The 27228-nt window shown below is 42.7% G+C and overlaps 5 protein-coding genes across 7 annotated transcripts in view; 4 read left to right on the forward strand and 1 right to left on the reverse strand.

Annotated features, from left to right (window-relative positions):
- Nucleotides 1-5257, forward strand: part of LOC117565600 (probable multidrug resistance-associated protein lethal(2)03659) — a 145985-nt gene extending 140728 nt beyond the window's left edge. The window contains exons 4-9 of the mRNA XM_052002056.1: nucleotides 695-1224; nucleotides 1291-2891; nucleotides 2950-3545; nucleotides 3612-3877; nucleotides 3941-4870; nucleotides 4935-5257. Of these exons, the coding sequence (XP_051858016.1) occupies nucleotides 695-1224; nucleotides 1291-2891; nucleotides 2950-3545; nucleotides 3612-3877; nucleotides 3941-4870; nucleotides 4935-4976 (3965 nt within the window). The 3' untranslated portion in view covers nucleotides 4977-5257. The remainder of the gene's footprint in view (nucleotides 1-694; nucleotides 1225-1290; nucleotides 2892-2949; nucleotides 3546-3611; nucleotides 3878-3940; nucleotides 4871-4934) is intronic.
- A 393-nt stretch (nucleotides 5258-5650) lies between these two features.
- LOC117565601 (probable multidrug resistance-associated protein lethal(2)03659) lies at nucleotides 5651-12031 on the forward strand. Of its 2 annotated transcripts, none has more exons than XM_034244802.2 (7): nucleotides 5651-5785; nucleotides 6095-6181; nucleotides 7033-7287; nucleotides 7755-9725; nucleotides 10043-11246; nucleotides 11309-11725; nucleotides 11788-12031. In XM_034244802.2, exons 2-7 carry the CDS (start codon nucleotides 6114-6116, stop codon nucleotides 11821-11823), a joined length of 3951 nt encoding a protein of 1316 aa, XP_034100693.1. In that variant the 5' UTR covers nucleotides 5651-5785; nucleotides 6095-6113; the 3' UTR covers nucleotides 11824-12031. The 2 variants fall into 2 exon arrangements, with proteins under 2 accessions (XP_034100693.1, XP_051857915.1); XM_052001955.1 differs by having other exon boundaries at nucleotides 5679-5696; nucleotides 6094-6181.
- Nucleotides 12032-12132: 101 nt separating this feature from the next.
- On the forward strand, nucleotides 12133-13051 carry LOC117565605 (uncharacterized protein C1orf50 homolog). The gene is made up of 4 exons (XM_034244810.2): nucleotides 12133-12295; nucleotides 12355-12512; nucleotides 12574-12735; nucleotides 12799-13051. Exons 1-4 carry the CDS (start codon nucleotides 12238-12240, stop codon nucleotides 12976-12978), a joined length of 558 nt encoding a protein of 185 aa, XP_034100701.1. The 5' UTR covers nucleotides 12133-12237; the 3' UTR covers nucleotides 12979-13051.
- Nucleotides 13052-13187: 136 nt separating this feature from the next.
- Nucleotides 13188-16053, forward strand: LOC117565603 (protein hook). The gene is made up of 7 exons (XM_034244804.2): nucleotides 13188-14097; nucleotides 14158-14284; nucleotides 14344-14907; nucleotides 14963-15081; nucleotides 15138-15190; nucleotides 15255-15431; nucleotides 15489-16053. The coding sequence occupies exons 1-7, from the start codon at nucleotides 13313-13315 to the stop codon at nucleotides 15725-15727; spliced, it is 2064 nt and encodes a 687-aa protein (XP_034100695.1). The 5' UTR covers nucleotides 13188-13312; the 3' UTR covers nucleotides 15728-16053.
- LOC117565604 (uncharacterized) lies at nucleotides 16051-19039 on the reverse strand. Of its 2 annotated transcripts, none has more exons than XM_034244809.2 (3): nucleotides 18760-19039; nucleotides 17658-17975; nucleotides 16051-17587 (listed from the first exon to the last, which is right to left on the reverse strand). In XM_034244809.2, exons 1-3 carry the CDS (start codon nucleotides 18806-18808, stop codon nucleotides 16464-16466), a joined length of 1491 nt encoding a protein of 496 aa, XP_034100700.1. In that variant the 5' UTR covers nucleotides 18809-19039; the 3' UTR covers nucleotides 16051-16463. The 2 variants fall into 2 exon arrangements, with proteins under 2 accessions (XP_034100700.1, XP_034100699.1); XM_034244808.2 differs by having other exon boundaries at nucleotides 16051-17590.
- Nucleotides 19040-27228: the final 8189 nt, after the last annotated feature.

The following is a 27228-nucleotide window of genomic DNA, read 5'->3' on the forward strand; positions in this document are numbered from 1 at the left end:
TATTGCCATTCGAATGTGTGTGCTAAAAAAATGTTTCAGCATATCATCAGACAGATCTCATTAAAGCATATCAGTAATTATTATCAGGCATTAACAACCCACTAAACAAAAGGGTTGCCTCAAACCCACTCAGTGATTATATGACAGCCAAGTTCAGTTTTATCGATATGATGACTTAACTACCAGTAACTTGGGTACCCTAATATGCATGTTTGTTGATAATCTAATACACAATGTCAAGGCTGTTTTTATGGCTACAGCTGTTTGGGACTTGAGGGAAGAAACCGTTTTATATTTTCATATTTGTATCAACAGTAAACAAGATGAATATTTTTATTGATTGTACTAATATCATCTTGTGCTTTCAATATTATAATGAAGAAAGTTGCAAATTGTATTAATGTTGAGCATGTATTTTTACATACTTTTTTTATATCAAACTCATCAATTAGTATATCAGAACTTCTTAAAAATAGCAATTCCCTGACAGACAAATTAAATATATTTATAGAAAATTTGTTTATTAATCTGTATAACTACTATATATGTATGTATGTTGTTCTAAAATTAAGAAATGTTCTAAACGACAGATATACTATATTAATTTTTTTTTAAATTTTATTAGCAATCGGCATTATTTTCTTTTTCTTTCTATAATTATTATATTATTAATTTTATATAAATTTTTTTGCAGAAACACTTGGAGATAAAATATCCGTGGCATGGAATCGTGAATTACTGAAACAGCAAAAGAACCCCAATAAGAAACCCAGTTTGCTGAGTGCCTTGATTCGGGTTTTTGGCTGGTACTATGGACTACTGGGCTTGGTGCTGTTTCTCCTGGAGCTGGGATTGCGCACAATACAACCATTGTTTCTGTTAAAGCTGATTGCGTACTACACGAATGGCAAGGAATCGATCAATGATGCATATTTCTATGCAGCTGGTGTGATTGCTTGTAGTGCTCTCAACGTGTTCATCATGCATCCCTATATGCTGGGCACTGTTCACATGGGCATGAAGATGCGTGTCGCCTTGAGCAGCATGATTTATCGCAAGGCACTTAAGTTGAGCAAAACAGCACTGGGGGATACAACAGCTGGACACATTGTGAATCTCATATCCAATGATGTAGGTCGATTGGATTTGGCAACGATATTCGTTCACTATCTGTGGGTTGGACCGCTGCAGACGCTCTTTATCACGTACCTGATGTACCTAAAAGTAAGTGGAATAAATTTGATAATGTATTAACTCTTTAGTTATCAACTTATTTAATCCCTTTTGCAGATTGGCATTGCTGCCATCTTTGGTGTCGCCTTTATGCTTGCCTTCATTCCGCTTCAAGCGTGGCTGGGCAAGAAGAGCTCTGCTCTCCGCATGCGCACTGCGCTGCGTACGGATGAACGTGTTAGGATGATGAATGAGATCATTGCCGGCATTCAGGTGATCAAGATGTATGCCTGGGAGTTGCCCTTCGAGCAGCTGGTGGCATTTGCGCGTAAGAAGGAAATCAATGCCATACGACATGTTTCCTACATACGCGGCATCTTGTTGTCCTTCATCATCTTCCTCACGCGTGTCTCCATCTTTCTCAGCCTGGTGGGCTACGTGCTCCTAGGCACTTTTCTCACACCCGAAGTGGCCTTTGTGATCACCGCCTACTATAACATTTTGCGCACCACAATGACTGTGTTCTTTCCCCAAGGCATTTCACAGATGGCCGAGGCATTGATCTCCATCAAGCGTGTGGAGAAGTATATGCTGTACGAGGAGACTGATGTGAGTGACAGATCCGTGGATATGTCGGCAGTGTCGACGCCAGGCACAAATCAAACCACAGTGCAATCGAAACTGGAACAGGAGAAGTTGCTGACGCCAACATCGCTGCAGAACATCAATGAAAACGCCATGTTATCCGAGGCCAAGGTGTCGATCAACAATCTGATGGCCAAATGGGATCCCAACTCACCGGATTACACACTCAATGGCGTCAACTTGCGGGTACAACCGGGCACATTGCTGGGCATAGTGGGACGCACAGGTGCCGGCAAATCGAGTCTCATTCAGGCCATACTGGGAGAACTGCGGGTGGAGTCGGGTGAAATACGTGTCAATGGCAGCTTCTCTTATGCCAGTCAGGAGCCTTGGCTATTCACGGGCACTGTGCGTCAGAATATACTCTTTGGCCAGGAGATGGACAAGAGGCGTTACAATCTGGTTGTAAAGAACTGTGCACTTGAGCGTGACTTTGAGTTGCTTCCCTTTGGCGACAAGACAATTGTGGGAGAACGTGGTGCCTCGTTGTCTGGTGGCCAGAAGGCACGCATCAGCTTGGCACGTGCTGTCTATCGCCAGTCGGCCATCTATCTGCTGGATGATCCCTTGAGCGCGGTGGATACTCATGTGGCGCGTCATTTGTTTGAGAAGTGTATGCGTGGATATTTGCGGGATCGCATTGTCATTCTGGTAACGCATCAGCTGCAGTTCTTGCAGCATGCCGATCAGATTGTCATCATGGACAAGGGACAAGTGAGTGCTGTGGGCACTTACGACTCGTTGCGAGAATCTGGCCTGGACTTTGCAACCATGCTGGCGGAAGAGCACGATGAGCACAACAGCGAAGGATCGCGTTCCAGATCGGGTTCAACTACCGAGCGGAGACGGAACAGTGAACAATCGCTGGTGTCGCTGGCCGATTCCACAGTAGATGAGACAGCTGGCGAGCAGATGCATGTACAGGAGTCACAGGAGCAAGGCGACATTGGCCTGGGACTGTACGCCAAATACTTTAGATCTGGCGGCGGTTTCTTTGCCTTCTTCGTCACAATGGCCTTTTGTGTGTTGACGCAAGTTATGGCCTCGCTGGGTGATTACTTTCTAGCTTATTGGTGAGTGTTTGCAGTAAAGCTTTTAATGAATCAATTATATATGATTGTATTTCCACAGGGTTGCCAAGAAGGGCAGTATACGCAACGAGAACGTTGTTCCACAGGGCAATAACACTTTCGTATTGGAGGCAGATGCGCCCATCGTCAATGACACTTTCACCGTCGCACCAGACACCGCAGACAACTCGCATGTGCTGGAATCTCGTCTTTCCATTTGGTTAAGTGAACTGGGTTGGTCTGTGGATGCAGAAATGCTGGATACATACATCTTTACATTGATTACGATCACAACCATTGCGCTGACTTTAGCACGTTCATTTCTGTTCTTTAATCTGGCCATGAAGGCTTCGACCAAGTTACATAACTCCATGTTTCGTGGTATCTCTCGTGCCGCCATGTATTTCTTCAACACGAATCCTTCGGGACGTATACTTAATCGCTTCTCGAAGGATATGGGTCAGGTGGATGAGATATTGCCCGCTGTGATGATGGATGTCATACAGATCTTTCTCTCGCTCGGCGGCATTGTCATTGTCATTGCCGTGGTGAATCCCATGTTTCTCATACCCACAATGTTCCTCGTCATCATCTTCTATCAGCTGCGCACGTTTTACCTGAAAACCTCTCGAAATGTCAAGCGCCTGGAAGCCATTAGTAAGTTTAAGCTACTTAATAATTGCATATTGAAATATGCATTAATATTTTATTTATTTCGCACAGCTCGTTCGCCGATTTACTCGCATATGGCAGCCTCTCTCACGGGTCTGTCGACTATTCGTGCCTTTGGAGCACAGCGTGTGCTTGTGAGTGAGTTTGACAATCATCAGGATTTGCACAACTCGGCGTTTTACATGTTCATCAGCACGTCGCGTGCCTTTGGCTTCTGGCTGGACTGTTTCTGCATTCTCTATATTGCCATCGTCACTTTGAGCTGTTTGTTCTTCCCTCCAGCTAATGGCGGCATGGTTGGTCTCGTCATTACCCAGGTAAAGTAGCAAATATTTGAGATATTTTTCATCTATTTATTACCTACTTATATCCTATTTTAGGCTATGGGTATGACCGGCATGGTGCAGTGGGGTATGCGTCAGTCTGCCGAACTGGAAAATACAATGACGGCCGTGGAACGTGTTGTTGAATACGAGGATATCGAGCCAGAGGGTGCTTTGGAGGCACCAGCTGATAAGAAACCAGCCAAATCGTGGCCAGAACACGGCAAGATCACGTTCGAAGAGCTGAGTCTACGTTATTTCCCCGATCCCAAATCCGAATACGTGCTCAAATCACTCAACTTTGTTATCAAAGCGCGGGAGAAGGTCGGCATTGTAGGTCGCACGGGTGCGGGCAAATCTTCGCTGATTAACGCATTGTTCCGTCTCTCGTACACCGATGGCTCCATTCTGATCGATAAGCGCGACACTCAAGAAATGGGCTTGCATGATCTGCGCAGCAAGATCTCGATAATACCTCAGGAACCTGTCCTTTTCTCGGGCACAATGCGTTACAATTTGGATCCATTCGACGAGTACAGCGATCAGAAGTTATGGTCTTCCTTGGAGGAGGTGAAGCTGAAGGATGTCGTTGCCGACTTGCCCAGTGCTTTGCAAAGCAAGATAACCGAGGGCGGCACCAACTTCAGTGTGGGTCAACGTCAATTGGTGTGCCTGGCTCGCGCAATTCTGCGCGAGAATCGTGTGCTTGTCATGGATGAGGCCACCGCAAATGTGGATCCACAAACTGATGCACTAATCCAAACAACTATTAGGAATAAGTTCAAGGAATGCACAGTCCTCACAATAGCACATCGGCTGCACACTATTATGGACTCGGACAAGGTGCTCGTCATGGATGCCGGTCGCGTCGTTGAGTTTGGCACACCCTACGAGCTGCTCACCTCTGCCGAGACCAAAGTCTTCCACGACATGGTCAAGCAAACTGGCAAAGCAACCTATGAGAATCTGCTGCAGGTTGCCAAGAAGGTGGGTTGGTTTAAAAATTGAGAAATGCATTTCTTATAATTGTTACATTTTATTTTATTTGCAGGCATTTGAATCAAACCAACAAACTCGAAAATTATCGTCTTAAGGCGAGCAAATTTAGTATCGTAATCAGGCTTTATATATTGTTTTATCATTTATTGTATATAATGTCATCAGTTTCCAATTTATCATTATATATTGTCGTAATTTTATGTGTACTTATTATGGAACTATGAGTGTATGTGCCTATGCATTAATTATGCCTACTGATAATGTTTATTTATGTATCTTTCTATGTATTTTAAGTGTGTAAATGCGGAGAAATGCAGTGCCTTACAAAATAAATATGTATATCCCACTTATGTATATATTTACACATTGATTCCTTTTCATAATTAAGCATTTCCTTTTTTGCAGTTTAAGACCGTTAATAAAACAGTTCTATTTGAATATATTATCAAAAATGTTGTATTTTTTAGACCATGGACAACAATTGAGTTTATTTTTTCTTACTTCCATTAAGCAATTTCCTTTTTGTGTTAAATTAACAAGCGCCCATTCAATTGGTTATATGTATATTTAAAAATGCACATATTGAAATACAATAATTTCGTACGGCTTCCATGGGATTAAGGTTCACTCCACCTAATTACGTATACGTTATGAACGCGCACTTAAATTTATCGATATGGCAACACTGTGCTGCTGAGAGCGATGGCTATCAGCTGTTCGGTCAGCTGCTACCAAATTTTATAGAGAGTACAAATAGTTTTAGTTATGTTGAGAACTGCGAACTGAGGACTTGTTGTCCGCTCCCAAGTTGAATGGAAAGTTTTTAATTTTTGTTGTGAACAAAATTGTTGATATTTAATAGATTGACGAGCAAGCAGCAATCGAAGCGTGACTGAAATAAATGTAATGCATTTATCTTTAATGAAATTATGAAAATTGGGCATCTACTCGTCTTCTATTCTTATCTGAAAATGTGATGTAAATGCGGCAAACGATTCCAAACGTTTCCAAACTTTAACATAACGTTACGTATCTGCATTTGTGTTTGTGAATTCTGAGAGATCAAATTAATGCTTGTGTATGCGTACTGTATTGTTTTACAGCGCGAAGGCATTCTTTGTAATGCTCTGATTGGACTCCGATCCTATTCAATTGATTAATTTTGCAACGGTTTAAAATTACTAATTGAAACGTTTTTGTTTCACCCCACAGAAATTGCATTTGTTTGAAGATGGCAGCTGATAAATTGCCGCCAAATCCGCGCGAGAGTGCAAATTGCATCTCAGCGTTAATGTTCTGGTAAGTCTCAGCATCTAGTTGAAACATATGTTTGATAATTTACATTCAGGAAACTTTCCATAATTGCATCATACATACTATATAAGTCACATTGCTAGCTTGATCTTCATAAATCAAAAGACTGACGTCTCTGACACTCTAGATTTCTTGTCTGTTATCAATGATAAGATAATATGCATTATTTGTTTATCAGTTGTAATTATACAACTATTTTTGGCTCTTCCGCCACTCCAATCTGTAATTAAATAAAATGTTGAACGTTTTCCAGGTCTAATGAAATACATGTCCTTGGTTTACAATTATGTTTCGTTGATTTGATTTTTGTTATTTTTACGCAATTACAAAATGACACCTTGCTTACAAGTAATATGCCATAATTACAAATTTAGATTATTAAAGATTATTATTTATTTATTTATTCTTGGCAACAAAAATAAGAAATCTTTGTACTTTAGACTCAAATGAAGTATTGAATAATATCCTAAAATTTGCATAATACAATTTGGTTTTGGTCATTAATATTTTTTGAATTATTTATGCAATTTTAAACTAAAATAAATTTGTTGCATAATTTTAATTTGTTTTGAAATATAAATGGTTTTTAATAATGACATTGTTTTAAAAACTAAAACATGGATGTTTTTTAATTGTAAAAGTTTTTTTTAATTTTTAGAACTGTTATTATACATTTTTTTTGGTCTTTTATCTAATTTATTTTTATTGCATTCAAAACTTTTTAAAGTTAAGAGTTCATGTTCATTTCACATTTCATAACTTTCCGAATTAATTTTCATACTTTTATAAATCAATTATTAATTTCTAAAGTTGCAATATCAATTTTTCCGATACAGTTTTGCACTGCCCATATTATTTAAGGGACGGAAAACAACATTAGAGCCAAGTGATCTCTATGATGTGCTCCAAGAGCATAAGGGTGACAACTTGGGCGAGAAGGTGTTTCAAGCTTGGCAGGATGAGGCAAAAAAGATCTCGGAGAGAAAGGGTCGCAATCCCAAGAATGGAATTCTGAGGGTGATACTCAAAGTTTTTGGCTGGGAACTTGTGTATACTGGCATACTGATTGCAATACTGGAGATTGGACTGAGGTAAGATGTTTAATAAATTTATACATATACTATATTATTATATATATTATTCATATATTATTTAACAATTAGAGTTTATCATTTAATTATCAGGAAAACAATTTTTTTTATGGGTTTTTCCTTTGTAAATGATTATTCAAATTATGTCTGATAAGAACTTGAGTGGGCCAAAAATATAAAATTCTTTACCTTGACTGACTAGCTGATTGAATTATCTACGCACTGCCCCAAAAGCTTAACACATTACACAACATTGTTTATGACTTTTGATAGGGCAGAAGTTATTTAATATTCAAAGTCTAATTATTGAATTTAAATAAAACAATTGAAATTAGTCTTAGAATGACTGTGGTTTGAATGTTAGTTTAGTTAAGGCGCAAACAATAATATTTGTATTACAACCATGCCCATCAAAGTCATAAACCAAACACATTTAAACATTATTTAACTTTAATTTTTCTTTACAGGGTAACGACACCTTTGCTGCTGGCCGGATTGATATCGGAGTTCACCCAGCATGGCAATGGAAAGAGTGTGAACGCACAGATCTATGGAGCTTTGCTGGTCGCCTGCACTGTGTTGGGTGTGCTGCTTATCCATCCCTACATGATGCACATGACGCATTTGGCGATGAAGATGCGTGTCGCTGTCAGCTGTGCTATTTATCGCAAGGCGTTACGCCTCAGTCGCACTGCTTTGGGTGGCACCACAACGGGTCAGGTTGTGAATCTGGTATCCAATGATTTGGGTCGCTTCGATCGTGCACTGATTCATCTGCACTACCTGTGGCTGGGACCACTGGAGCTGTTGATTGCCTCGTACTTTATGTATCAGCAAATTGGCGTCTCTTCCCTTTATGGGATTGCCATTCTGATACTTTATCTGCCACTCCAGACCTACCTCAGTAGATTGACCTCAAAACTGAGATTACGCACTGCGTTGATCACCGATCGGAGAGTGAGAATGATGAATGAGATTATTTCCGGCATACAGGTGATCAAGATGTATGCCTGGGAGAAGCCCTTTGAGAAAATGGTGTCCAGCACTCGAGTCAACGAGATGAGCGTGATCCGCAAGGTGAATTACATACGCGGCATACTGCTTTCCTTTGAGATAACGCTCGGCAGGATTGCCATCTTTTCCAGCCTATTGGCATATGTGCTCACGGGTGGCCAACTCACGGCAGAGCGCGCTTTCTGTGTGACTGCATTCTACAATATTCTGCGACGCACCGTGAGCAAATTCTTTCCCAGTGGCATGTCCCAAGTGGCTGAGTTGTTGGTATCCATGCAGCGCATCTCACAGTTCATGATACGCGAGGAGATTGATATACAGCAGCTGGATGATGAGCAGCAGCCAGAGGGGCAGCCCGAGGAGAAGAACCGTCTGATCAATGGACAGTCGCATTCTTCGCCTAGTTCCACCGAGATTTCTGTGGAGCTCAAAGACTTGAAGGCACGCTGGAATGCCGAACACACAGATCCCATATTGGACAACATTAACCTGAAATTACAAGGACCGCAACTGGTGGCAGTCATTGGTCCGGTGGGCTCTGGCAAATCCAGTCTCATCCAAGCCATTCTCGGCGAACTGAGTCCTGAAGCGGGCAACGTTAAGCTCGGTGGACGCATCTCTTATGCGGCTCAAGAACCTTGGCTCTTTAGTGCCACCGTTCGAGAGAATATACTCTTCGGACTGCCTCTAGACAAGCAACGCTATCGCACTGTGGTCAAGATGTGCGCCTTGGAGCGTGACTTTGAGCTGCTGGATCAAGGCGATAAGACGATAGTCGGAGAACGAGGTGCTTCGCTATCAGGCGGACAGAGGGCTCGTATTAGTTTGGCGCGTGCTGTTTACCGCAAGGCGGATATCTATCTGCTGGATGATCCCTTGAGCGCTGTGGACACACATGTGGGTCGCCATCTTTTCGACCACTGCATGCGAGGTTTTCTGCGCAATCAGCTGGTGATCTTGGTAACGCATCAACTGCAGTTCCTGGAGCATGCAGATCAGATTGTCATCATGGACAAGGGCAAGATCACCGACATTGGCACCTACGAACACATGCTCAAGAGTGGACAGGACTTTGCCCAGTTGCTTGCACAGCGGCCACCCGAGGAGGTCGAGGAAGAGACCAAGGTCAAGAAGTCTAAATCAACGGATGACACTAGCTCAAAGGCCAGTTATTCGCGTCACAATAGCATGGAGAGTCGTAACAGTGTCTCCTCAATGGGCTCTAGTGTGGACGACTCGTTAATAGGCAAGGAAGACCAGCCTAAACAGGTGCAGGAATCCCGCTCCGCCGAGAAGATTGGTTGGGACATGTATCAGAAGTACTTTTCCGCTGGCTGCAGTTGGTTCATGCTCATCATAGTCCTCTTCTTGTGCATTGGTACCCAGGTAATGGCATCCTGGGGTGACTACTTCCTTTCCTACTGGTAAGTCACAATCAAAGTTGGTGACAACTTTAGGGTCTTTTATATCGCTAACTGTATGTTCAAGAGCTATCAAAAAACTCTTGAATGAACCTCCAAAGTAACATGGTTTAATTATAAGTCTGTCCGCTCACTGTTGTTGTGTTTATCTTTAAGATTAGGCGCCCTAAAACTACTGAAACCACTGACAACACGCTAAGCTAATTTTAGAAATTGACACATTGCCCATAAATAGGGAATTACATGACTTCGTTTTATCTTACTTTTATCTTTTTTATACCAAAGCTGTTTGTTTACTAAATCTGTTCATCGCTTTGCAGGGTGAAGAACAACTCGACCTCCGAGCTGGACATCTACTACTTTACCGCTATCAATGTGGCGCTGATCTTATTCGTCATGCTGCGCACTCTGCTCTTCTTCAGCATGGCAATGCATTCATCCACCGAGCTACACAACTCGATGTTCCGCGGCATAACACATGCTGCCATGTACTTCTTCAACACGAATCCATCGGGTCGGATATTGAATCGTTTCGCCATGGACTTGGGTCAAGTGGATGAAGTGCTGCCCGCTGTGATGCTGGATTGCATACAAATTTTTCTCACGATGACTGGCATTATCAGTGTGTTGTGTGTATCAAATCCCTGGTATCTGATCAATACGATTGCCATGTTCATCGCCTTCCACTATCTGCGCAACTTTTACCTAAGCACCTCCCGGGATGTGAAGCGTCTCGAGGCTGTTGCTCGCTCTCCGATGTACTCGCACTTTGGCGGTACTTTGACGGGTTTGCCTACAATACGTGCGATGCGTGCTCAAAAGATGTTGACGGCAGAGTATGATCAGTATCAAGATAATCATTCCATTGGCTACTATACATTCCTGTCGACAAGTCGCGCCTTCGGATATTACCTCGACTTATTCTGTGTTGTCTATGTGCTTATAATCATCTTGAATAACTTTTTCTATCCGCCCGATAATCCCGGACAGATTGGTCTGGCAATTACACAGGCCATGTCCATGACGGGCACGGTGCAGTGGGGCATGCGACAGTCAGCAGAGCTGGAGAACTCCATGACATCCGTGGAGCGTGTGATGGAGTATAGAAACTTGAAAGCTGAAGGCGACTTCACCTCACCTGCGGGTAAAAAGCCACCAGCAAGTTGGCCTGAAGCTGGTGAAATTGTTGCCGATGATTTAAGTTTACGCTACGAGCCAGATCCTCAATCGCCTTATGTGCTAAAGTCGCTCAACTTTATCATACAACCGTGTGAGAAGGTTGGTATTGTGGGACGCACAGGAGCGGGTAAATCCTCACTGATTAATGCACTGTTCCGACTGTCGTACAACGATGGCTCCATTTTGATCGACAAACGCGATACGGAAGAGTTGGGCTTGTATGATCTGCGTAGCAAGATTTCGATTATACCTCAGGAGCCTGTGTTGTTCTCTGGCACAGTGCGCTACAACTTGGATCCATTTGAGCAGTATCCGGACCAGAAACTATGGCAGGCGTTGGAAGATGTAAGTCTAACACATAATCGCCATATCATAGATTTCACTCATTTTCTCTATTTCTTCTTCAGGTGCATTTGAAGGATGAAGTTTCTGAGCTCCCTATGGGACTGCTGGGCAACATTTCTGAGGGCGGATCCAACTTCAGTGTGGGTCAACGTCAACTGGTGTGCCTGGCTCGTGCTATTCTGCGCGAGAATCGTGTGCTTGTCATGGATGAGGCCACTGCCAATGTGGATCCACAAACTGATGCTCTTATACAGACTACGATCAGAAACAAGTTCAAGGATTGCACGGTGCTAACAATTGCTCATCGTCTACACACTATTATGGACTCGGACAAGGTGATGGTATTGGATGCGGGACATGTTGTGGAGTTTGGCGCGCCTTATGAACTCTTGACGGCTTCCCAGACTAATGTCTTTCATAGCATGGTTATGCAAACGGGGAAGTCAACATTCGATCACCTTTTGAAAATAGCCGAGCAGGTAATTTTGATTTTATGGTCAATTTTGGTAAGCTCTATTTAATAAATTCTTATTTCTTGCAGGCTTATGACAAAAACAAGGTGGAGAAGTCGGAATAATTGCATTGAAAGTTGTAAAAATGGAATGTCATATATTTTTATAGATATTATTTTGTACACTATTGCAGTAATGCATTTACTTAACTAGACAATAATTGCCAAAAACTAAATATGTTCAGAATAAACTCGTACTTAATTAATAAACATACCTCAATAATCAATTTAAGAGATGCGTGTAATGCTCTTCAAATAAGCGCTCATTTTTAGGTGTCTTTAATTTAATATAATGTGAAGAGTGGCCAGCTTTTATGTGACATATTTTGCGAATGTGCCGTAATTTGTACACTTTTAAATCGATCTATGGTCACACTCGAATTAGAACACATGTTTCGTTTGTTGTGAAAAATTGTAAACAAAAGCTACTTTCTTTAATATCAAATAAAAAAAATTATTGTGTTTGCTGATGCATGTGTAATGAAAAGGAGTGCCACAATGGATCAACAATTAACTTACGAAACAGCAATTAAAAAAGGTAACGATATTTCAATGACATTTATATAATTTTGTGTAATTTTGGTTTGTATCTTTTAGCGCAATTGGTGGAGAGAAACACACAACTTCAATTAGACCCTCTTCGAGTGTCCATGCACGAAGAAACTGATATCATAAAACTCGCTCAAGAAATTCAGGCTGCTGATAAGCAATTGAAGAACAGCACAAGCCAGAAATTGGTTGTTATTCTAGATCAGGCGAGTTCCTTCCCCTTATCAGTCTTTTGCAAAGCGTTTGTGTAACTTGAACTCTTTTTAGATAAAAATGTTACAAGCACAAGCGATGAACATACTGCAGGAGTCCAACGACAGTCGTGCACTTCACAGCGCTGCTTGCAATTTTACTAAGAAGCCTGGCCATATCTATCATCTCTATCAGAGGGCAACAGGGCAAAACTATTTTAGCATGCTGTCGCCGGAGGTAGGCAGCTCTCAATATTTTTTGATGTTATCAATAGTTCAACTGAATATTGTTTAATTGTAGGAATGGAATCATCCAGCAGACCAGACGTTTAAGGGCAGCTATAGACTCGAATATGATTTAAGCTGGACGCCAGTGGACAAAATAAGAGAACACGATGATAAACTGAAATGGGTGGAACGTTGTATGAACAGTGAAAGTAGCGCAACAGCAGCTATAGATTTTAACATGGCAGATAGCTAAAGTTTTCATTTACTTTTAACAAAAAATCGTTGGAATTACAGTCTCACATACAAATAAATAATTGTAAGATGGAGTAATAGTTGTTTGTTTACTTTAAGATTAAGATGTAACGACAATAAAAATATTAATTTTTGAATGTGTGCGGTATTCCTTTTCTTGTGGTAATTTAATCAGAGATACAATTATCGATTGGTCGATAACCCAGGCAAGCAGTGTTCGCTCATCTCTATCGTTGTGTGCAGCTGTTTTGTTTACGCTGCAACAGCTGTGTTATTTTTTTCTGTGAAAATTTCTAATTTTTGTTTGGTTTTGTCACTTTTATTTCACGTCTACGATGTCCACAGCCAACGGAATGTATTACAGTCTGCTCGAGTGGTTCAAAACTCTCAATTTAAATGCACCACATGCTAATGCCGAAGAATTGGCCGATGGCGTTGCGTTGGCCCAAGCGCTGAATCAGTTTGCACCCGAATCGTTTACGGATTCGTGGCTGTCCAAGATAAAATCCAGTGCTGTCGGTAGCAATTGGCGTTTGCGAATGAGTAATCTGAAAAAGGTGGTTGAAGGTGTCTACGAATACTACACTGATGTGCTGAATTATACACTGCAACATGATTTCCTGAGACCGGATGTTCAGGCAATTGCTGAAAAGTGCGATCTCACGGAGTTGGAGCGCTTGCTGCAATTGGTGTTGGGTTGTGCGGTCAATTGTGCCAAGAAGCAGTCCTACATCACCGAGATCATGGGGCTCGAGGAGGAGTTGCAGGCAAATATTATGCGTGCTCTGCAAGAGTTGGAAACATCGACACGTCAGTCGTCGGCGTCATCGGAGGGCGGCGGCGTTGTTAGTTCGATGTCACGCAACTCTTTAAGCGGCATGCTGGATGGTAATGCAAAGGCGTTGCAATTGCAGCTTCAGGAGGAACGCGATGCTATAGCACAGAAATGTTTCGAGACCGAGAAGAAAATGCTGCTATTGATCGATGAGAAGACCAATTTGCAACAGGAGCTGCAAAAGGTTCAGCAAGAGTTTGCACGTCTTGAGCACAACACTATTGGCGATGATGGCGTTTCACTAGGTCCCATTCAAGCGGGATCTGTGCGCTACAATGAGCTAAGGTTTGCATACAATTTGTTAATTCCATTTCATTAGCAAATTCTAATTATTCGTCATCTTAGACGGCAACTTGACTTGATAAAAGAAGAGCTTTTGCAATCGGAAGGTGCTCGTGAAGATTTGAAGATCAAGGCTCAGCAACAAGAAACCGATATGCTGCACATGCAACAGCGCATCGATGAGCTAATGGTAAGCATTAAAAATCAGTTAAAATTTCTATTAATTTCTGATTATTCCACCCAAAACAGAAAAGCACTGCAGTGTTGACAACACTTAAGGATGAGGTGGATGTGCTGCGCGAATCGACGGACAAGCTCAAAGTGTGCGAGGCCCAACTGGAGACCTACAAAAAGAAGCTGGAGGAGTATAATGACCTCAAGAAGCATGTCAAGTTGCTGGAGGAGCGCAGTGCTGATTATGTGCAGCAAAATGCACAGTTCGAAGAGGATGCCAAACGTTATGCCAACATAAAGGGACAAATTGAGCTCTTTAAGAAGGAGATTCAAGATCTGCATGCCAAATTGGACAATGAGAGTAGCAAGAATGTGAAACTGGAGTTTGACAACAAGAATTTGGAGGGCAAGAATCTTGCATTGCAGCGTGCCAAGGATAGTTTGCTTAAAGAACGCGACAATCTGCGCGAGGCTTGCGATGAACTCAAGTGCGGTCAACTGTCAACCAATTCGGGCAGCATCGGCGGTAACACAATGTCCAGGGAGCTGCAGCCATCGGCTATGATGGATAAGATTCAACGTCTGGAGGCAGAGAACAAAGCACTACGTGAGGGGCAAGGCGGGCAAACAGCATTGGCAGTAAGATTGAACTATATGCTGCTTTGTAATAGTAATTCAATAAATTTTTTCACAGCAATTGCTGGATGATGCAAACAAACGCTGCGAGAATCTGCGCGAGCAATTAAAGACAGCCAACGAACGGATTCTCAGCTTGTCGCATGCTTCACAAAGCGATGATCCCATCTTAAAAGAGTAAGTTCAAGATAATAAAGCTGATAAATAAGTAGCTAATTTTATTCTCTTTTTAGAAATGAGTTCAGCAAACAAATCAAGCAGCTAATGGAACTGAATGAACAGAAGAGTAAGAAAACATCTACATATATATTTTATACATAATAATAATTATTAATACTTGTGTTTTATAGCACTACAAGTTGAAGAGTCTGCCACACAAATTTCAACAATGCACGGCAAGATCACACAGCTGGAGTCGAGTCTGGCTACACGAGAACAAGAGGTCATGGCCTATGAAGTGAAGTATAGGAAATGTGTAGAACGCGCTAAGGAAGTCATCAAAAACATTGATCCACGCATAGCCAATGGTTTGTCTCTGCCAAACAACCACCAACATGCATCTTATAATAAAACATTCTTTACAGTAATTGATGCCAGTGCACTGGAGAAGAGCGTCGATGTGATTGAGGAGGAAGCAAAGCCCAAGATGAGCGGCATGGAGGAGCAGCTGATGACGACCGCTTTCTACAGATTAGGCATTAATGCACAACGCGATGCAGTCGACTCGAAATTGGCCTTATTGATGAGTTCGGGACAAACATTCTTGGCGCGGCAGCGGCAATCGGCGCCACGCAAATCGTTGACAACAATGAAATCCAAATAGTTTAGTTTTTAATCGAGCAATTCGTTTGTTTTTTTTAACAAAAACCTTATATGCATATCCATATAATACACACCTATACACATTATTTATTCGGGTTATACACAAAGCAATATTATATATTTTTAATTTAATCCCCCATATACTCGGTGTTCAGGATTGTTACTTCCTAATAAAAGTACCAAGTGTTGAATATAATATAATATTATAACTTTGTGATGACAATCGAGATTTCTCGCTACAAAACCGTATTAATTGCTGGATCTCAGCTTTTTTTAAATCCTTTTCGAACCCTGAAATAATATTGCACACATTTTTGTTTGGTATTTGTTAACATTATTGTAGTTTTTAATTCAGTATTTGATACATTTTACGCAAGGTTCTGGACAAAAAACATAAATAGTGTTTGTGGAATTATACAATTACAATATAGTTATAATCGTGGGATCGTGTGTCCCAGTTTTTTCTTTCTCGCTTATCAATAGTCTTTTATAGCATTGGCACACGTGAAAATGCATTTTCCGATTCGTGTTTGAAACTAAACGGGGGGAATTAAGCTTGTTCCTGCTCATTCCCATGTTCCTCGTCATAACAAAGCAACAAACTTGCGCACAGTCTACATAAACATTCATATTCCATATCCATATCCACATCTATATCCATCTATATATTTTACTTATATACTTAGTACATAAAAGCTATACCATCGAACTGTACAAGGCCGCTGCAGTTTGGAGATCTACCAGGGCCGCCACATGCTCTCATCGGAGCCCTGCTGCAGCACCAGCTGCTGTGCCCGATACTCCTCCTCCTGGCGCAGCCGCAACGCTTGCCTGGCCGCACTGCTCGTCTGTGGACTCGCATCCAGAGTTTCATTCTCATTAGAACCGATGCCGCTCTCCGAACGTGGCGACGATTGCTGTGTGGCTGGCGCGGACTTGAGCTCCGAGACTCCCGAACTCACCGAGGCCGCTGCCGATGAGGAGGCCACCGAGGCGGGACGCTCGCTGAGCACAGTGTTTGCTGCGGCCACAGTGGCGGCATTGTTGGCCACACTATTGGCATAGGCAGCCGCGGCGGCAGCTGCCACATGCGCTGCCTCAATGCTGCCCGCAAAGTTCGGACTCAACTTGCCGGCGAGATGTGGCTGCAAGCGCTGCAGCTCAATCAGACGCTCGAAGTCGGTGCGCGTGGCAATGGGATCGACCATGGGCTGGGCACTCAGACCCAATGCTGCCGCCAGTTGGACGTAGTGTGGCGGCAACACAAGCACGCCGTTGCCGCCCTCCTTCAGCTGCTGCTTGTACTGCTCGAGCACGTTGACGCAGACGACCTTGTTGTTGCTGGCATCGTGTTCGTAGGCCAACTCGATGGCTGTGGCACTGCCATTTGGCTGTGGCGTCACTTGTGGCACTTGCAACTGCTGCAGCTGCTGCTGCTGCTGTTGTTGCTGTTGCGTCTGTGGCGTTGCCTGTTGACCCCGATTATTATTTTCGTCCTGCGGCGCTTGCAACACACGTTGCTGCTGCTGCTGATCGCCTGGCGCCTTGCTGTAGTCCAATGGATTCGAGTCCTGACTGCTGTAATCCAAAGAATGCTCTTCGGGCTGTGTTTGCTTCTTAATCTCAAAGCAGTTACTGCTGCTGTTTGGACTCTCGGCAAAGTTGTTTGGCGTCGCGTGTGTCGGACAGATTTCCACATCAATCTCGGCTATGCATTGATCCAGATGTCGCAGCAGTCGCGCCTTCGAACCCGGTTCCGCCAGCGTTGGCATATTGCCCATTGGCGGCGGCTCCGGCGTGGCCAAATAACGTGCCACTTCTCGGGCACAATCCGTGTAGCCGGCGCGATATTTATTCACAGCTGCTGCGGCAGTCGAGATAAAGCTACAGATTAACAAAAGGGAGCACTCACATGGAAGTACTTGACTTACTTGGATCATCGAGATTGCGATGCCGCTGAAAGTGTCGCACAGTTAACTCCAAGATGTCCGCCTTCTCCAGTTTTGTGTGCTTCGCCTGTCCCTGATCCTGGCCGTTTTTGGCATTCTGATGTTTGGTGGACTCCAAGATGAGGGCCTTGAGTATGGCCAGGCTTTGATTGATGCGGGCACGACGTCGCTTCTCCATGAGTGGTTTGTTGGTACGCTTGCTGATGTCCTGCGACGAGGTTACATTTTGTGATGAGCTCACCAGTGCAATGGACTTGATGCCGCTGCCATTGGTCGAACTTGACGCGGAGAATCCGAGGCCTAAGCAACGATAACAAAAATTCAGGTTTCGGGTCACAATTCGTTATTTTGTATAGATATTTATTTTATTATTCATTTTAGAAAAACTAGCTTAATTTGTAACATTAGCGATTAAAGTTAGTTTAGTGAAATATTCGGGGTAAAAAAGACTTTCAGCAAAATTCCAATTTCTATTGGCCACTTTTTGGTGATATCAATATGATTTCTAATAAGGATGCGTACTCTGTGTATTTTACAATTTAGAAACTGTGAAGTGCATTTAAATATTGTCGATTTTTGTACTTAAACTCGATCTGTATATCTTTAGTTCAGAGTGGTTTATCAACTTAGTTATTAATATTCCATAAAACTGCGCTATATATGATCAATTTTTTAAAGGTTCCATATATAAAAGTTTTCATATGTTCTATTTCAAAGCTTAAATTTTCAATTATAATAAATGAAGATTTCTTTGATAGTCTTTGATATATTATTTCTTGAACTTTTGTGCTGAACTCAATGCAATTTAAATGTCTTTTGTAATGATTTTGTCAAAATAAATTGAAATCTGTTTTAGTTGCATATTTACGAGTATTATTTTCACAAGTTAAAAATCTCAAATAAAATCTTTTGCTTTTTATCTTTTAAGAATTCGCAAAACCTTTTTTGGAATTCAAAGAGCACAAGTTGATTTCATTGTGAAAACTAATATCACTTAATTTCCGCTATGCTTTATCTTTGGCATCCTTTCTTGATATAGTCGCGTATTTTTTAATCGGATTAAGAGAGCGAACGTAATCTTTACCCGCTGTAGATTTATTTTTGGTGTAATCCTTATCACGTTTTGCTGTCATTTTGTCATTTTTACAGAACTCAAATGAATTCCTCGCACGCGTTAATTAAGGAGATCAGTTATGCCGTTGGTGTTTGTTTTTTGCGCCAAACTTGAATCTGTTTTCCCAAAACGACACGAAAAGTTACGTCTTTTTCGCTGGTTGTGTGGGTGAGTTTTATCAACTGCCTAAAAGCACGCAACACAAAATTGCAAATAGCAATGCGCAAGCGATTCGAGACGTCCGCACTGCTCGAGCTTAAACCGAGTACTGAGCAGGCGAAACGAAACAAAACGAAACTCGGCGAACGAAACGAAACGAAGCGAAGCGAACCGAATGAAACTGAACAGAAGTGAACACGGTGAAAGGTACTTCGACTTTTCGTTTTTACTTGGCTGCCCCGTCGCTTATGATGCCCGCCTCTCCTTTCACAATTCGTCCCCCTCAACGACTGCCGCGCGTACAAAATTTGCCGACTGAATGGCTTGGGTTGACTCGCCACAGCCACAGCCATCGCCATCGCCATTGCCATCGTCGTCGTTGTGTGGCGCAGCAACCAAAGCAGATTGGAGTCAACCAACAATAAAAACAAGAACAAGAACAGCAACAACAACAACAACAAAAGTGGCAACGGCGGCAACAGCAACGCCTGGCTGACTGCCTGGCACGTTAATGGTGGTTGTGGTAATGGTTGCCACACACACACACACACACACACACGCACCACCACTGAGACGCGCGCACACACACACGCGCGTGTACAAAGAGAGCAAAGCTTTAACGACGATGACGACGGCAGCGGCGGCATGTTGCCAGTTGTGGGCGGTTGGGCGTTGGCAAATGCGGCAAATGTCAGCCAGTCGACGTGCCGCCAACGACAGTCGGACAGACAGACCGAAGGACAGACAGACGGACAGACGGCGTGACCATGTCTGGCTTTGGCGAGCACAGAAAGTTCGCACGTACGCGCGCCCCACTCATACACAGACGAACCCTCATGCACACAAGCACACACACACACACACCCTGGCATACAAATCAATTCGTTTAGGCACAAATAGGATATGCCAGCAAACATTTTGGATTTACTTTTCGAAATGAAAATTAGCATGGTAAGTTCTCTTAAACAACGAGGTTTAATTTTATAAGCTTATTTTTAATAAATCAAAGTAAATTAGTAGCGAACTTTAACATTTTAAATTCAGTTAACTTAACAGACTTATGTTAGTTTCAATAGCTTTGATAGTTGGCTGTTATGTTAGTAGTGACTGCGATTAAAATGTTAACATCAAGGATCAGGGTCCTGCAGGGGCTGCCTTTCAAAGCCATGTAACAGGGTTAATTATTAACAGTGAACTGTTAAGTGCTTTGATTATGTTAAATGAAGCTAACTAGAAATGATCGTTTGTTAATTCCGTATTTAAATTAGAGACGAATTAAGCAAATTTTTAATTAAAATTATATATTTACAGATATTAGATTTAGCAGATATCATATCTTATATTTTCTATATATAGCATAAGCTAACGCTATTTAATGTTATGTTGAGAATTGAACAGAAACTTGTTTGTCATTCATATTTCTTTACATATAGCAAATAGCATTCGAAATTTGGCGCATTGGGTGGCCTGCGCAAACGCCATCAGGCAGCCAGCGAGTTAGCTATGGTTATGGCCTGCGGGCTGCTGTGGGCGGCGGGTGTGAGTCGGATGCCTCTCTCACTCTGAGTGAGTGTGTGTGTGTGTGTGTGGAGATGCTGACGATGACGGCTGCGATTGTGGGCACAGGGTCGGGGGTTTGGGGTCGGGGGTCGGGGTCGTCGTGCCGTTCGACTACCCACATTGAAATCATAACACCAACGAGGCGAAACTTTAGCGCCGCAGCAGTCGTGGCAAATAATAAGCCAGGCGACAGCAATTCCTGCTGTAGCAGGGGCATCAACACCAGACGTAGACCATCCTGACAACAGCAGCACAGCAGCAGCAGGGACTATTAGATAAATACGACAACGGTTTGTGTGGGGGAGGGGGGGGGAATGTAAGGGGGATGGAGAGAGATGAACAGACATTCAGCCAGCCTTTCCTTTCGGATAGCTATCGCAATAGCTGTGTGGCAATGGCAACGACAACGACAACGACAGCGACAGCATTGACGTTGACTACCACGATGGCTGTGGGGCAACAAAAGGCGCAAATTGCAGATACGTTTTTAAATTCGTAGATTTCGATCAATGCGTTGCATCAGCGATAGACATTCGACGTGTCGCTATGTGTGTTTTTATGCGTGCCCTAAAAAGTGTGCTATGTTTTTGTACACATTCTTGCTCCGCAAAGTATGCTACATTTCAGTGGTAAATAAAACGCGTGCTTTGACTTACTCGTAATTAGCCGGGCGATTGTTACGCATTTGTTGCCAATAGTTTTTTCTGGATGTAAGCAAAATTGGTAATTAGTGTTGGCCACTGTTGCTGTCAAGGCCCTGTTTTGCAAAACAACAACGGCAAACTGTCGCAAGCTGTCCAAGTGTCCAAGTGTCGAACTGTCAGTTGCTAGCTACATTGCACTTTTACAGATGCAATCAGAATCTGAAATACACACATCCGCCCACCCAATGCTATGCAATGTAATGCACGCAGGCAAGCAGACAGACAGGCAGAGCAAAGCACAGTCAGTGCGGCATTCAGTCAGTTTGGTAGCTGATGCCGCAGTCTCTAAAATTACTGAACTGAACTCAACTGAACGATGACTTGGGCTGGCAGTGGCTGGGTGGGCAAATCATGTGGCACTTGCTGCTTGGCCTTCACAAGCACACACATAAATCGTTTATAGCCACACCGAGCGAGCCACCAGCAGTCAAAACGCCTCCCTTACTCCCCTCACACTAAGCTCGTCACAGAGCAACAAAGCTGTACGTATTTCTGTCCCTTGACTGTGGCTGCGGCTGCCGTTGATGCTACCCGCGCTCTTGTTTCTGCACGACTTGACTGCTCAAACCGTTGTCCCCCTTTCCCTTTCCCATACAGCTGTGAATCGGCGGCAAGTAACATGCAATCGTTAGATAGCAATATGTGTGTGTGTGCCAGTAACTTGGGCATTCCACTTTATGAGCTGCCTGTGCGCGGCCTAGACGACAATGCAATGCACTCTTTGAAACAGCTCATCGATAACAGATCGCATCGATAACACTTGCGCACTCATTATCGCCAGCTTAAAGTGCCAGGCATCGATACTGCGACAAGTGCAACGAATCGTTGCGAATGGCAAAAGTGCAGAAAAAGCCAGTCACAAATAAATAAAAATAAAAATGCAGGGACGTGAAAAGAGCACTACCGCAATGAGGCAGCTGCAAAAGTAATACTTCATCGTAGGTCCAACAACAACAACAACAGTGGCCAAAAAGGTATTGGTAGCAAAACAGAAATGAAAATCAAACAGCAAAAAAAAAGAAAGAAAAAGAAAAGGGCGACCAGAACGATTGGGGCAACCAAGCTACCATGCACACAGAAATCGTCGGAAGTGCGCACACTGCCAACTGAGCGACGTGAGGTCCCAGGCACTGGCAATGCCACTAGACCAGAAGTGAAGAGGCGCAATGCATGAGAGGGGGGAAGGGCCACCACATGGCTTGTTGGTTGTCGGCTAAAGAGAGAAAAATGACTAAATCAAAGGAAGTGCGCCACACGGGGTGGGTAAAAGCATGTACAATACGTTCGTTTGTCAGTGTGTGTGTCTGTATGTGTGCTCAGGTCGTGTCGTTGTATGTATGTGTGCGGTTGTGTCCTGGCGCGTGCTTCGAAAACAGGCAGCCTGACGGCATTGCACAGCCGGCAAATAAAACGAATTCGTTTAACTAAAATTAGCAACTCTTTAAAAATAGTTAAAATATAATAGGTCTGCAGGTTACTACTTTATATTATAGAATTTAGTTGTATTTCAAATAATAAAGCAAAATATCAGTTCAATGCTTAAATAAATACACTTAGAATTGGAGTTATCGCAACGTTGCCGATTCTTATCGATATTGTTAAAATCGATAAGTGAAAAAGTTATAGCAGTTGTAAAATAAATTGTAATGTTGAACCGTTAAACGAAAATTAACTGCTTTAACTTTCGACATCGATATATGTATGGTTTATATTTCATAGAAGCGTTTCTATCCCAAAAACTAATCCAGAATCGTTGTAATGGTACATCAAATGGAAAACAATTGTGACCAATTTGTAGGGTAGACACACGACCGCAATGTGGCAAAGGCAGAGGGCAAGCAAGAGCTATTGGTGTGAAAAAAATTGAAATTTGCGTGAGTGCTCCAACTGCGGCATGGCATGGCATGGCGACGGCTGACTGCCCTTCTTCTCTTTCTGTGTGCTACTGCAAGTATGTGTGTGTGTGCTTATGTCTACTGTGTGTGTGTTTATTTGTATGTCTGTGGGTGGCGTCGTTTGCACACTTCAATGCTAATGTTGGCCTGGCAGCAACGGCGTCTGTCGTCGACATTCTCTGTGCTTGTTGTTGCAGTTGTTGTTGTTGTTGTTGTTGGGCTTGTGCTTGGGCGCGTGTCGCTTGTTCGTTTTGGGATTTTTGGGGTCGTCACTTGGGGGTTTCCGAGTCTTTCGCTTGGCATCTGTGCTGTGCGCTGCTTCTGAGAAGCTTCTTTGGTGTGGGTGTTGAAACTTTTACCGTCGACTCCGCCAATCCATAACAACAGCTACAGCAACAGCAATAGCAACAATAACATCAGCAACAGCAACCACAGCAATAGAATGAACAATTACAGACGCTTAAGACTAGGCAGCATTATTTATTTTTTTGGTTTTATTATTCGTATGTATGTACATACCGCAATATTAGAATTTAAAATTAGAGCTTGTTTGAGCTGCTGCGCAGTGCTAATGTGCCCACTTAAGTAGGCAACATTTTTCAGACACAGTTAAATGAACGCAATCCACTGTCAAATTAACTAATGCTCGCATTAAAAAAACAGCTTGTAGTTGCCAAAAAGGTTAAAACGCTATTCATGTTACTAGTAATTACTATAGTTGCAAATTTAATACAAATTATTAGTCCATACAACTTGTTTATCCAAAGTTACAGTCTTCAGCCCAGAAAAGTAGGCAACAATTTATGCCACACTTTAAATAAACAGAATCCACTGTCAAATTGACTAGCTCCCACGCAAGCACACTATGAAAACAAGGATGTGGGATGTGCTAAAAAAGGAGAAAAAAGAAAAGGGTTCCTAAATCAAATGCCAAGACGTCGCCTATACAAACGGCGTTAACGACAAGTGGGCAAAATGTAACATTTACTCGTATATCAAATGCGAACACATACATCTACATCTTTGAATAGCTTATGTGTGTGTGTGTGTGTTTAGATTGATCCTCCGCCCTTAAATGACTTGCTTTTGCCGCCTCGCTGCTTATTTTGTAGCCAACCAGCTAAACCGACAACAAAATTTAACTCGTAGAACTTTTGCCGCATGCCAGCGGCAAATGGTGGCAAACAAAAAAGAAAAAGCCGTAAACCGAGACAGCTGAACCGGGGCCACGGTCTTCTCCTTTCTCTACGCTGCTCAATAAGCGTGACCTGCTGCCACGTTGCCGTTTGAAATATTTGCCGTTGACGTTGCTGTGTTGCCTACACAAAAAGCGTAATGCAAAACAACATGTGCAAAGTGGCTTTGAGTGTGTGAGTTTAAAAAAAAAATAAAGCAACAGCCAGGGCAGATGCGAGTGACCGCGCTTTGCTATTAAGTATTTTATGGTTTCGCTATTTATTTGCACCTCGTTCTCGTTCGCGCATCGCATGCTTTTCTCTTTGCTTCGCACTTCCAGCCCATCCATCCAATCAGCGCTGCCACTTTCTGCATGGCATTATCGCAGCCAACTTCAAGTGCCATAATGCGTTCTCAATCGCACCTCTTATATACATATATGTATTAATGTGCTTTAGTTATCGCAAACTCCTGTTAATAGTTTAATTCATTTTTTTCCTATTTTGATTGTATTTGCAGCTCAAAATCAAGGTGAGTTTTATACATGCTTCACGCTTAAAATCAAATATCTGGCAACGCCAACAGGCTGCGATCATTTATATTTCAGTGTCAAGCTTTTACTTAACGCTCAAATCGAGCGTGTATTTTTAGCTTCTATAGTTGTGACATTTACACTTTGCGCTGTGTTTGAAATATTATGAGCGTAAAGGGAGAGCTGGCAAATCTCGCCACGTTGCCCACTTAGCGCACGCCCCCCTTTTGTCTAGCGTCGTCATCTGAAATTCTGCTTAATGAAGCAACGACTACGCTTCCTGTTTCAGCCAATTTAGTGTGAGTATGTAATTCTTTAGCTATTACGGACATCCCCCAACTTCACCCAACTCAACTCTCCGCCCTTCAAGCAGCAGCAGCAGAGCAGCACCTGTGACAGGCAGCATAACGAAGGGAAGGAGGCAGGCAGCAAGGAGAAGAGACCCGAGACGACCTGAAACGCGTGCATAAAAAGTTACGCATACATAAAAGCTGCCCTGTGTTTCTCCCCTTCTTTTTCCACACGCTCTGGCAGTTGCCCAATCACAAGCACACCCCTCGCTCCACCCGCCAAGCCATAAGCCACCTGCCCGCTGGCGACGCTTGCAATGCTTTCAACGTTTATCTCCGGAGCCAGTCCACAACCCAAAGCCCAGAACAGAACCCTGAGACCAGAGCACCAAGCTGCCGAGCTGCCGTGACGCGCAATCAGACGCAGTCATTGTGTTTGAGTGAGTGTCTTCCCCTCTCTCTTTCCCTCATCACTCTGTGTCTGTGTGTGTGTGTGTGCACAAAATGGTGGCAACAAAATGTCCCACAATTACCACTGAGGCCACATCTAACGAAGCCGATGATGATTCCTATGACAATTTTCTATAGCTGGCAAGTGGCAACGGACTGTCGCCTCCTCGCTCCTCCTGCCGTGATGCTCCCTTGGCGCTGAACTGGCCAGCTGCCCTTGCCTGGCCTCCGTTTGCCGAAATCCAACTAACAATCAGACATTGCCACCGCCACTCGTCGGACTTGGGGCGGCCAGACGACCATCCATTTATGCCCAACGGCAACAGCAGTAACAGCAACAGCAGAGAGTTTCATGTCCGTCCCAAGCTGTCCGAGCTGTCCAACGGTTTTGTGTGTGCGCCTCAAGCCCCGCCAAGTCTTCAGTTTCAAAGTTTTCTCATGTAACCAGCCAGACTTGGGAATGGAAATGGTGTGAGCAGAGGAGGTGGGAAGAGAGAAACGGATGAATGAGCGGACGTGCCAACCAAGACTCACACCACACGCCACATCACACCACAGCACAGCACACCACAGCTCAGCACAGCACACCATCCAATGCCATGCCAGCCATGCCAGTAGCAAACGATGGTTGCCAACGACGCGGCATTGCGGCTAAAAAGCCATGCCAATGCTCAAAGGCTGCCAGCAACTAAAGCACCGACGGAATGCCTATTACAGCAACAACCAAACAGCAACAACAACTGTGACAGCAACAGCAACAACAACAACTGTGACAGCAACAGCAACAACAACGTTTCAGACGACACACGCCAACACCACATGGACATGGCGTGTTAGACAGCTACACAGCTCCACACCCCAAAATTACGCACACACAGCACACTCACACTCACACATACATATACACGCATACCACAACATTAAAGGGAGCAAACGTTGCCTGCGGCCCGTGTCGCGACCTTTGTGTGCGAGAGTGTATGCGTTAGACCCTGCAGGAAACTGCAGGATTATGATACTACGCTTAAATGTCGCTTTCCACAGCTCACTTGATCTGTGCGGTAAGTGCACAATCTGCCTATAAAATAATACAATATATGAAAACACAAAAAAAAATATAATATATATGATATGATCTTAGTATACTATAAAAGTGAAAAGTTAGCAACTTTAAAAATTACAATTAGAATTTATTTAAAAAAAACTTAATTTTGAGTATAGTTGGTATATTAGAACTTTCTTCATAAATATACTCTGTAATGAAGATCGTAATTATTAATATTTCTGGGAATTCCGTTTATGATACCTACTTTCTTTTCTTAAATTGAGATTATATTTTTAAATCCAAAATAAAACATAGCTGTTCATATCTTTAGTCAATATTAAAAAATATATATATATATGTATATATAGTTATATTTTAATATATATTTTTAAACATCATTTACAAATGGCACAGGAATTCTATGTTTTCATATCGTTCTGTGCCTTTTCTTTATAAAAATTATTCTTTTTTACAATCTTGATATCTTTTTAATTTGGGAATCCTTTTTAATTTGCAATCTATAAAAATATTTATAACCTTCATTTTGCAGAAGAAGATTGTCTAAAATATTTTAGAGATGCAATGATAAAATTTTACAAAAATTATAGAAAGCTCCGCTTAATCTTGGAAA

The sequence above is a fragment of the Drosophila albomicans genome, chromosome 2L, assembly GCF_009650485.2.
Source record: "Drosophila albomicans strain 15112-1751.03 chromosome 2L, ASM965048v2, whole genome shotgun sequence".
Lineage (NCBI taxonomy): Eukaryota > Metazoa > Arthropoda > Insecta > Diptera > Drosophilidae > Drosophila > Drosophila albomicans.

What these genes read in the sequence shown, in the direction of transcription:
- LOC117565601 (XM_034244802.2), top strand. Translation starts at nt 6,114, where the DNA reads ATGGCAGCTGATAAATTGCCGCCAAATCCGCGCGAGAGTGCAAATTGC. An exon ending in GACTACTTCCTTTCCTACTG is followed by an intron (nt 9,726 to 10,042) that starts GTAAGTCACAAT and finishes ATCGCTTTGCAG; the next exon opens with GGTGAAGAACAACTCGACCT. An exon ending in TTTTGAAAATAGCCGAGCAG is followed by an intron (nt 11,726 to 11,787) that starts GTAATTTTGATT and finishes TATTTCTTGCAG; the next exon opens with GCTTATGACAAAAACAAGGT.
- LOC117565605 (XM_034244810.2), top strand. Translation starts at nt 12,238, where the DNA reads ATGAAAAGGAGTGCCACAATGGATCAACAATTAACTTACGAAACAGCA. An exon ending in CGAAACAGCAATTAAAAAAG is followed by an intron (nt 12,296 to 12,354) that starts GTAACGATATTT and finishes TGTATCTTTTAG; the next exon opens with CGCAATTGGTGGAGAGAAAC. An exon ending in TGGTTGTTATTCTAGATCAG is followed by an intron (nt 12,513 to 12,573) that starts GCGAGTTCCTTC and finishes AACTCTTTTTAG; the next exon opens with ATAAAAATGTTACAAGCACA.
- LOC117565604 (XM_034244808.2), bottom strand. Translation starts at nt 18,808, where the DNA reads ATGACAGCAAAACGTGATAAGGATTACACCAAAAATAAATCTACAGCG. An exon ending in CAAAAATAAATCTACAGCGG is followed by an intron (nt 17,976 to 18,759) that starts GTAAAGATTACG and finishes ATCGTTGCTTAG; the next exon opens with GCCTCGGATTCTCCGCGTCA. An exon ending in TCGCAATCTCGATGATCCAA is followed by an intron (nt 17,591 to 17,657) that starts GTAAGTCAAGTA and finishes CGACTGCCGCAG; the next exon opens with CAGCTGTGAATAAATATCGC.
- LOC117565603 (XM_034244804.2), top strand. Translation starts at nt 13,313, where the DNA reads ATGTCCACAGCCAACGGAATGTATTACAGTCTGCTCGAGTGGTTCAAA. An exon ending in AGCGCATCGATGAGCTAATG is followed by an intron (nt 14,285 to 14,343) that starts GTAAGCATTAAA and finishes CACCCAAAACAG; the next exon opens with AAAAGCACTGCAGTGTTGAC. An exon ending in GATGATCCCATCTTAAAAGA is followed by an intron (nt 15,082 to 15,137) that starts GTAAGTTCAAGA and finishes TTCTCTTTTTAG; the next exon opens with AAATGAGTTCAGCAAACAAA.